The following is a 10,905-nucleotide window of genomic DNA, read 5'->3' as shown; positions in this document are numbered from 1 at the left end:
ATATCGCAACAACTTGTCCCAAACAACTAAGAAATTGTTAAAAATTGCAAAAAAAAAATGCTTATGAGTTCAAAATAGACAACACTACTTCTCCCATGAAGAACCGTAAGCCTACTTGACTTTAATTTCTAATGATTTAAACCAAATAATCTCATATTCGAGAAGTTCAGCCGAAACTAAAATTTGAACCGGTTTAGTGTGTGTGTGAAAATTGGCTGAACTAATTCTTGGCTGGAGTAATATTATTTCATGCGGTTGAGGCCAAATTATAATTTAGGAAAAGGCTTAAATTTTTGTTTAATGACATTCAAAACTTTTAAGGCTGATTACAATTCTGTATACTTTGAGTTTTAAAATGATTGATAGCATAGATGTGCCTTTAGAATTAAAATGTGGTTATGCTACCCATTTTACTAACCCCTCAAAACTGATGTGATACTCTGTCGGAGACGCAGCCGATTTAGCGGTCTCCATCACTCAAGTATTGGACTAACATCCCCTTCCCCGTGTCTTACCACTGGTCGTGGCCGGCGCCGGTATTGATCAGCATGATAGGGGCCTTTGAAACATGCGAAGTTGTGATGATTGGTTCCTACTTTTCATCAGTGGTCCATGGAGCAATTTTTGAAGGTCAATTAAACGGAGTAGCAACTATGCTACAATGACAAATATTCCAGAGAGCCGTAAAAACCCCCCTCAAGGTAACATACATTAGAAAACGTCGAAAACATTTACAAATCACATTGACGTAATAATACAGCGATTCCACATCAAACCAGCAGGATCCAAATAACAAATGCTCAGATTTGGTTCAAGTTTCCTATCCGGTGACCCAAAAAATGGCATTTGATAAATTTTTGCTCGCCTGAAGGGAAGCGTTCTTCCACCAATGAGCGCAATGTTGTTGAGAAGTAAGTTAGTATGTTTCATTACAAGTCCAACTTATCACTTTTCTTCGAAAACGTGCAAGCTAAAACTGGTTCAACCGTTTGGGAGGTATGATCTTTTGTTTTTTTTTTGCGAAAATCGTAACAAACGCCATATTTTGGACCACCCTAATCATGTCAAATTTGAGCCAAATCGGAACACTTTTGAGGTGGATCATGCTGGTTTGCCGTGGACTCGCTAGATAATGAATAATTGTTTATTTTCAGCTTCATAAAATCTACTTTGGATGCATAATGCATCGCCAATGACTCTAATGGTAAACTAAACGTTGAATTTTTAAAGATAAATAAATAAAACAACGTCTTTTCATTTCAGCGTTCGACAACAGAATATGCAGTATGCTTGTTTTACAAAAAAGCGATGCGATTAAGAAAAATCCTACTGAAAGGCAATTCTGATTACCACAAAAAAAATTTGTGAATCGCACCTGACTCACAATCCAGAGGTTGCTGGTTCGAATCCCGCGCAGGTCTTTAAATTCTTTGTGTCAATATGGGTGTTCCGATTCATCCTGAAACTAATCTAATATATAGGGTAGAGGGCGCAACTATCGATCTCAAACAATGGGTATTCGGGGCTTTCGCACCGTGCCGTGCTTCATACACTTAGGAGCCCAGGGCGGCGAAGTCCTTGTAGAAAAAAGGAACTTCGTTTTTTCTTTACTTACTAGAGAGCAATTCCAGCTCAAATCAGGAATTTTTCTGGTACTTTTGTACACGACCCTCTCCGATTTCAATGAAACTTTTCGGACATGTTATCCTAGGCCTATATAGGCCATTTTTGTGTATATGGAGCCAGTTGCACTCGATAATGACATTTGAGAAGGGCGTAAGGGTTTTAAATATGTTTGTATTTTGTAATTTAAATATTGCTGTATCTCTGAGCCGTTACATCGTATCAAAAAGTGGTCAAAGACAAACTTGTAGGAAATTTGACGAATTTTTTCGCTCAAACTTTTTGTGAAAATAGCCTAAAATGTGACAAAAAGACTCACGAAAAATGCAGGATGGTAAGTCTCTCCTAAAAAAATACAAAAATCATTTACTAAAACTGTTTTTTTTTTGAAAAGTGGTCTAAACGTCAAAATTTTCAAAAACCGATAGTGGGAATCGATCTCCAGACAATTTTACATAAAAGTCTCCATATTGACCAATGTCCTAAGCCCAATTCTTGTGAAGATACAGCGGTCAATATACGTATATATATACGTTCAAACTGTAGGAAATAATGTAATTTCAAGATATTTACGAAAAACACATTAAAAGGGGTTAAATGGGGCAAAATGGGCCCTTGCCGTCATTTGCCGCCATTGAGAGTATCATCAATCGATTTCTCGTGATTTTTTAAATAAAATAAGATACTTTAAAAGTGCGGCAAACTACGGCAGTTGAAGATATTCGAGAAAAACACCCAAAAAAAGGCAAAATGGGGTAAAATGGACCACTTCCCGTCATTTGCCGCTAATGAGAGTACCACCAATCGATTCCTCGTAATTTTTTACATTAAAAATGATACTTTTGACAGGCAGCAACTGACGGCATCAAAAGATCCGTTTTTTCACCCGTTTTTGCCCACTGTGCGTTCCGAGAGAAACAAGTTTTAATGTTTGAGCTTAAATTAACAAAAAAAAATGAGCACATAGTGTAATCAAAAACAAACACGTTTTGTTTGGTTGACCATTCTGTGCACTGTCCCGAAGTTTGGTTTCCGGAGTCCCGAGTTATAATTACAATTGTTTACGGTAGTCGGGTTTGTACGTGTGTCAAACGCGTTCTGGCCTGAAATCCCTTTGGCCAGTTGTCGCACTTACATCAATTTTCAGGGTGTGTCAAGCACGACAAGATTGAGACTTGATCCATTTGAAGAGTGACAACAATGCACGGAGTTTATTCGGTTTTTATTGAATACCTCAGGATTGGAAACGAATTTTGTGAGCTGCACAAAATGGCGTTCGTTCTTCTTATATTGTTTATAACAATAACAAAACTGTTCAGAGAAAAAAATAGGTACCGTCAGTGGGGCTGGCTATGGGTCAAAAAAACGATACACCTCTCGTAATTTCTAAATAACAGGAGCGGCCGTGGCTGACTGGTTACGGTGTTCGCTTTGTAAGTGAATGATCCTGGGTTCGATTCCCATCTGCTCCCAACGAGAAAGTATAGGAGATATAAAACTTGAAACTCTGAACATGAACGAAAAATCAAAGTCACTCGAGGTGGGGTTCGATGCTAACCACTAGGCCATCGCGACTTGGTGAGCTATAACTGGAATTAGGAATACTGTACCTACCAACTATATACGCGCTGGGTCCTTGTCCATTTGACAAGGGTTCGGAAGTTCTAAATAACGTTTGAACCCGATTGGTGCAAACGTTCTTCAGAGCGGGGCTTGTCGATAAAGCAGAAGTACCTCGCGCCCGGCTAGCCAGCGTAGAAATAGGGACGTGGCGTTACATCGTGCTGCCATCTGGTTTTTTTTAAGTGCAAGAGTGGAAAAGTGCTGAGTCATCGTCTAAAAATAGACGACGTCCTATCTCGCCCAGCAAAATGAAGTCGATAGAGTAGTCGGTTTCAATGAGAAAAAGTGGAAAACGTGGTCTAAAAATAGCGACGCCATCCCCCTATGGGTCACCTTCCAAATGTCTATGCGAGTTATTTGCATGTATAGAATGTAGATCTAAAAATACATGGAAACAACTCAATTTGTAAGAAGCGGCCGCGTGGTCCTGTTTGGTTGGTTGCACACACACACACACACACACACACACACACACACACACACACACACCTCGTAATTTCTAAATAACAAAAACAATTTAAATGATATCGAAAAACTGTAAACGAAGGATTATTCTTAGATATTTTACCAACATTTTCCAAAAATATAGTGGAATTTGATTAACACTACTAACAACAATGCCAACCTTTTTAAAACAAATGTCAAATGAAAAAAGACGCTCGAATTAAACAAACCGGTCAAAACTTCAAAACAAATCATCCAACAGTGCTACTTTTTCGAGGGAATAGTATTGACATGTTACATTATTAGAAGTGGAGATTTTCAATTATTTAGGAACTTTTCAAGCAACAAAAAAAATGGTTGATTTTTTGCGGGGTAATTTGTGGCCAAAAACGTACCACAACTTTAGACAGCTTCCAAAATGACAGGATTTGTTCTAGGAACGTGATTTTTACCAAAGTTTTCTAAAGATGTCCTCTACACAACCCTTTAAACAGGTTTAAGTTTCCTTTCAAAAAGGAATTGCAAATCCTGTTAAAAAAATGGCACAATGTCACCCCCACTGACCGTACATAGTAGAGAGCCTAGGCTCTCTAGGGAAAAGGTGCGGTCATCACCAGAAATAGTAGTTTTTTGTGTCCCAAAACCATATCCAAACATTTGTTCAAAAATGTATTAACGTGATGCACTACACACGACTGCATAAATCATATAAAGTTCACTAATTTTTCTAACAATTTATGAAAAACACAATAAAATATATAAAAGCAAAAGCCCGTTTTCCCTCATCATTCTTCCCGAACACACCCTTCAAAGCGACCAAACAGCAAACAGCACATGGTGCTCCAGTGCAGAACCGCCGTCACATGCTTCACGGTGCGCATCCAAAAGTACTGGCGACATCCGCCGGGGCAGCCACAGTCCTCCTTGCGGAAGTTCCGCGCCGACATCACCATATCGAACGCAAAAAGGGCCGGCCCGGTGACGACACTGCCCAGCAGAGGACCGTAATTGTCCGCCACCAGCAGGAAGTACAGCCCCCGGGCTAAACCCTGCACCGAGTACACCATCCGCGCCACGTGGAGAAAGTTCCAGGGAATGCGAATGGACAGGTGGAAGCGGCCCACGTCGATCGACTGCACGAACACGTTGTCTTGCGGAGGAGGAGCCGCCAGGTGCCAGAATAGAAAGTAGGAGTTGAGGGCCTGGAATCGTTGGGGGTGGAAGAGCATGATTGATTTGCGATTTAAAAAAAAATAATGGTCGCTTCTCACCAGGTTGACCATCATATTGATAGCCGCAAATATCCAGGAATATTGATAAAAGGGAAGGTTGATGCACATCGCAGTCAAGGGATTCCATTTGAAAAACAGGAAGGGAAGTACAAACGAGAAACAAGATTTTGGACATACGTTAGATTTGGAGTCTAGATGAGGATTCATTTTTAGAATTTTATACGGAAACAGATTGCACAGCACGAGAAATTTGGAGCAAACAATATCTACACGTCTAAAGACAAATGTATAAAGAAAGCCTACTTTGTTATAAAGAAAATTTTGTAATTCTCTAGAATTTCGCATTTTTTTAGTGACGCATATTTATTATTTACATTTCTGTTGTTTCTGTTTTGAAAGTCAGATAAACCAAATTTGTATTTCTTGCTTTCTGTGTGATTTTGAAATTGGCTTGAGTCAGGTGTACTCAAATACACCCAAAAAGCCAAGCTAAAAAGCAAAAAATAAAAATTTGATTTTATTGGGCCTTTAAAAAAATCCATTTTGTACATTTTTATTTGGACGAGACTTTCTCCATGATTTGCCTATGTAAAAAAAGAAGAAACTATGCATTTGCTATGCTTCATTGGAAATTGTTATTATATATATTTTTGCCTCTCCCAACATTGTTGACATTTTGCAGGGGTGGAACAACAACAGTAAAGGCCAGCTGGAAATCAGAAATATAAAGTCCAAAATCAGCTGCAAATCGGCTGCAAAAGCGCTTTTGATGCAAATGTCAAAACACTTTAGCATTAGCTCGCAGCTGTAAAAGCGCTTTTAGTGATGATTTGTTTTAGTGCTGGATGGTTACTTGGGTAGTTTCACCTATTTAGGGAGCGTTCTTTTATGACGTAACGCAAAATTTTGGATTTTTTTAGGCGATCTGGTAAACAGCCATGGCAGATATACAGATAAACCTGTATTTGACAGATTTTTCGATCCCAAAAATCTTAAAAATCTGTATATACAGATTTAAAAAAAAAATGATTATAGGGGAAGTATACCCATTTTAATCACTCTAAGCCGTTCGACCAATTCTCATCACTTTTGCCGTTTTCTGCTATTAAATCAACATTTTCAGATGTGTCAACAATGAAGAGTTGCTTGCTCACTTTTATTTGAGCTATTTATTACTTTGGAACAGTCAAAAACACTTTACGAAAGCTGTAATTCATGATCAAAGTGCTGAGAGGCCGATAATAGAAGTAGGCTAAGAAAGGGTAAAGTTCCCCTATTTAAAAATTTCAGCAATTCAGTACCATAATTATGTTTTAATATAATTAAAAAGCTTAAATCTGCTGTACAAAAATTTCTTCTATGGCTTTGATTTTGACATGATACAGATAAAATACAGATGTATTTTTAAGAAAATACAGATCTCTCATAAAATAATCTGGCAACGTTGCTGGTAAACGTTCGCAATTTCGCAATTCGCAATTTTCAGTGTAAGAACGGGCCTTGACCGATCTTATGCACCAGGTTCCCGACGAACACGCACTGCCCTTACACCTACATCTCACCCTTGCTCTGAGTCAGTACGAGCAGCACGCTAGAACACGCTTTGAGTGTTCGTGCCAGGCATGCACACCTTCTTTTCCGGTTACGCATTTTAACTCGGCCGGGGGTGGTACATTACGTAGGGTTTGATGTAAGTATAAGCGCCTAACCATTTATAGTGTGCCTATCAATTTTCATTAAAGCAAAAAAACTGTTTAATTTTTAGTTTGAATTCAAAAACTAATTGTTATTTACTGTGTATTGTTTTCTCCTGAAATATTCCCTGTTGTTGAGTCGTGTTTATCTGTTGCTATTTCTTCTGTCGCGGTGTTTTGTTACAATGTTTTGAACCTAAGCATGTTATTCAAAAATTTATCAAAAGTACAATAGTAATATTTGTGTCATTCCATAAATTGAGTAAAGGCTCGAACCTCACTTGCTTAAGAAAAAGGTGAAATTTCAAAACAAAGGACAGTGAAGGAAATATACTATGTAAAGAATCAATAGTAAAAGAAAGATATTAGAAATTATTCAAATAGATAAATAAAGAAAAGGCACATGATAAACAAAATTCACATCGCTACCAAATTAAGGGAAAGCAGATAGTTTGTTACAGCAGCAGTAAAATAGAGTGGAAAAGCGTTGAGAAATAAGAGAATCAAATAAGTAAAATCGAAATCAAATGGAAGATAGTAAACAGAAGCCTTTTTAGAAAATCAGAAAACAAAATAAACAGAAGATAGCTGTTAGCTGAAATGGAAAGAAGAGAAGAGAAATGCTCAGGTACATCCACAGCAGTTGACTCAACATACTGCGAATCAAAACAATACCGTCTACAATCACAAATTACTTCCCTTTCCCACATTGACGCGCCCCTTTCTTTTAGCCGTCTCCACTCTGACCCTCGCTGGTCAAAGGTTTACGAGTCGTTTCCACAGGCCACCAGCTAGGTTACACCTTGTCATAATGATGACTAAACCAAGCCAACGTGGAGGTAAGAAAATAGGACACTTGCAAGGAACCAGAGCCATAGAGGAGCGGCCGTGGCTGACTGGTTACGGTGTTCGCTTTGTAAGCGAATGGATCTGGGTTCGATTCCCATCTGCTCCCAACGAGAAAGTATAGGAAATATAAATCTTGAAACTCTGAACATGAACGAAAAACCAAAAGTCGCTCGAGTCGGGGTTCGATCCCCCGTCCTTTGGATTGGTAAGCAAAAATGCTAACCACTAGGCCATCGCGACTTGGTGAGCTATGACTGGAATTAGGAATACTGTTACTACCAACTATATACGCGCTGGGTCCTTGTCCTTTTGACAAGGGTTCGGAAGTTCTAAATAACGTTTGAACCCGATTGGTGCAAACGTTCTTCAGGGCGGGGCTTGTCGATAAAGCTGAAGTACCTCGCGCTTGGCTAGCCAGCGTAGAAATGGGTCACCGAAGCTCGGCAGAGCTAACACCTTCCAAATGCCTATGCGAGTTATTTGCATGTATAGAATGTAGATCTAAAAATACATGGAAACAACTCAATTTGTAAGAAGCGGCCGCGTGGTCCCGTTTGGTTGGTTGCACACACACACACACACTTGCAAGGAACCAGAGCCATGCTGTTTTGTCCAAACAGCACTACGGATGTAGTTGGGCTCCTTCCGGGATGTTCCTCGCCTGGGTGTCAACCGACGAGTATCATCAGTATCATGCACCCTTGGCCTGCAGGATCAAGCTTATTCATTCAAGAAAAAATATAACTGATTTTATGGTTCAGATATTAGCCATAACGGTATGTATTTTATTTTAATCTATACGTGGTTGTACATTTCAACAGAAAACAGTCACTAAAGGTTAGGAGTATTTTGTTTTTAAATTTTGAAATATTTCTTCAGAAATGAACAATTAATGATATTTAAAGACATATTCTGTTGATTTCAAATCATTTCGCATCCATTTAAACGATTTGCGAGACATTTCTATATGAGGAACTGAATTGCCTTTATTTTGCATATGGATTTTTTAGAACAAACACTATTTTTTTATTCAATATGCTAAAAGTACATGTAAAATTAAAACTTTTGTTAAGTTTATCTCATTTTTGACAAAAATACATATGGGACGGACTAGATTAGAGCGGCAGAGTAATTATGCTTTCAAAGAATTTAAAAATATCTATGAATTCGTTTAGAAGATATTTTTACCAAGTATTCTTTAAAATTTAGTAATTTTTGACATTGAACTTTTTGAATCAATGTCGATTAATCGAAGAGTTAGTATTTAAATGTTTAAACTTTTTTAATGAAACATCCAGCTTGATAACACTTCATATTTTACCACTTATTTTATACGAGTGTTTCAGACAAAAGTTCTTTAAAATTATTTGTAATAACTCAAACAAATTCTTTTTTTTTTTTTTTTTGGGAGGGTGGTTTAGCCGCACATCGTTGATGTTGAAACCTCTAAACTGGGCCCTCGTCCTGTCACGTCCGTCAGTAGTCTTGTCGTACATTACAACTAGAATCAGATCTGCCAATGAATTAGTACACTTCGACCAAATAAACACTGACGCTGTATGGATCTGACTCTAGAATAAATGCACAGTTGTGTGTTATTCATAAGTCCAACTTATTCAATTATTCATTTAAGTCCAAATATTCATTTGCTAACTACTTTGGATTGAAAATATAAATTTTAATCTAAAATCCTCTAAACTTAATGTTCAAAACTAAACGTTCCTTTAACTGTTGCAGTACTACTTCTATCAAAAAACAATAAAAATGTGTGAACTGATATACAAATAGGATAGAAATCGCGATTTGAAAAAGAAATGACCATTTACGCCAAAAGATCCGTAGTTCCTCGATTCGCAACAATGGTCAATACAACCATAATCCGAAAACCGTTAGTTCAACAGATCAACGAATTTTGTCCGATATCATTACATTATTGATTGATCGAGACTCTATGAACAATTTGACATAAACAAATGCCTAGTATTCTGCATCAAAGTTTAATGACAGCATTACTCTAACTTAACAATTGCAACTAAATTTATCATCAAATAGATTTGGAAAGCATACAGATTTATTTTAAATGCTAATGCTAAGCAACAAATCAATTGTACTATCCTAAAGTCCCACCTAAATCCCACATTGTGATAGTGAAAAAGTCACAGAAGCAGCGGTGTCTTGTGCAATTGTGATATTTTCACTATCGGAGAACTACCTAGTTCACGAAGACAGCTTATCGGTCAACGCTTAAGCCCTGGGGCTGCGGCAAAGCGAGTTCTCGTAGCATGAAGTGGTGTCCATAGTGCTTATAAAAAAGAATGTATACCCAAATTTTAACTAATGCACTAGGATCAAATCATGCCCCTTGACTTTACAAGGCCCAGGGGTAATAACTCAAACAAATTCTTATTAATTTAATCAAGCCAATACAAATTTGTCCCGTCTTTTATTTACATGTTTTTTTTTTTCACATGCTATTTAGAATACATTGTATAACGTTTATTAATGAATTTGTTATCAAAAATGAAGGCTTTTCGAACTTTTTACAAATTTTGAATTTTGAGAGCACAAAACGGAAAAAGACGTTAAACTTCAGAAAAATATTTAAAAAACTAAAAAAAAACTTCGATTACAATTTTTAACCTGCCATATTTGCAATTTCAAGATTTTGAAATATTTTCAAAGCGTAAATTTTTTTCCATTTTTTTTTCCTTTGGATTTTTTTTCGATATTTAAATTTTTTGAAAACTGAAAGTCAAGCTTTATCTATAGTTTTGGTACCCATAATCACACAAAAGTTTAAGGGAATAAAACATTTTTGGAAACAATATTTGAAATGACTGAATGAATTTAGTTTAAGATTAAATTTTTTTTTCAATATTATTCAAGATTTATAAATTATTTTTCAAACAAGGATACTTGGAATTTCAGACTTTTCCCGACTTTCTAACAAAAAATCAAAATTCCCGACTGATTCCCGATTTTTCGTGGATTTTGGCGAATTCCCGATATAGCCTGAAGTGGTTTTTTTTAACATAACTTTTGAAATAATTCACTAAACTTTATAATTTTGAATAGCAAATTATGGGGCCCCAAAACGGACCAAATTGGTTCAGCCAGTGCCGAGATAATCGAGTGACAATTTTTGATCAACATCCCACCACACACACAGACATTTGACATTTGATTCTGAGTCGATAGGTGAAGGTGGGTCTAGGAGGTCAAATTAAGAAGTTCGTTTTTTGAGTGATTTTATAGCCTTTCCCATTGAGATGAGGAAGACAAAAAAGTGTTTTAAAGTGCATTATACACCTATCTTGATGATTTGAAATCATAAGTTTCCAAAATTTTTAAGTATTGACGAAAATTTTATTTTTGCGGTCGTTTGCGGTGCTGTACATTGTACATTAAAAATTTCAAGCAACAACAATTTATTGAAAAAA

The 10,905-nt window shown here is 37.0% G+C and overlaps 1 protein-coding gene across 1 annotated transcript; it reads right to left on the bottom strand.

The window, feature by feature from the left end:
* Positions 1-1,245: 1,245 nt before the first annotated feature.
* LOC120426335 (uncharacterized) lies at positions 1,246-5,212 on the bottom strand. Its single transcript, XM_039591095.2, has 2 exons — positions 4,962-5,212; positions 1,246-4,892 (listed from the first exon to the last, which is right to left on the bottom strand). The coding sequence occupies exons 1-2, from the start codon at positions 5,127-5,129 to the stop codon at positions 4,476-4,478; spliced, it is 585 nt and encodes a 194-aa protein (XP_039447029.1). The 5' UTR covers positions 5,130-5,212; the 3' UTR covers positions 1,246-4,475.
* Positions 5,213-10,905: the final 5,693 nt, after the last annotated feature.

The sequence above is a fragment of the Culex pipiens genome, chromosome 3 (assembly GCF_016801865.2).
Source record: "Culex pipiens pallens isolate TS chromosome 3, TS_CPP_V2, whole genome shotgun sequence".
Lineage (NCBI taxonomy): Eukaryota > Metazoa > Arthropoda > Insecta > Diptera > Culicidae > Culex > Culex pipiens.
Note: the sequence above shows the minus strand (reverse complement) of the source record. Positions and strands in the feature narration are given on the sequence as shown.

Bases quoted from the DNA above. Each gene is read 5' to 3' on its own strand.
- LOC120426335 (XM_039591095.2), bottom strand. From the start codon at position 5,129: ATGAATCCTCATCTAGACTCCAAATCTAACGTATGTCCAAAATCTTGT. The intron at 4,893-4,961 runs GTGAGAAGCGAC...CAACGATTCCAG, and splicing joins TCAATATGATGGTCAACCTG to GCCCTCAACTCCTACTTTCT.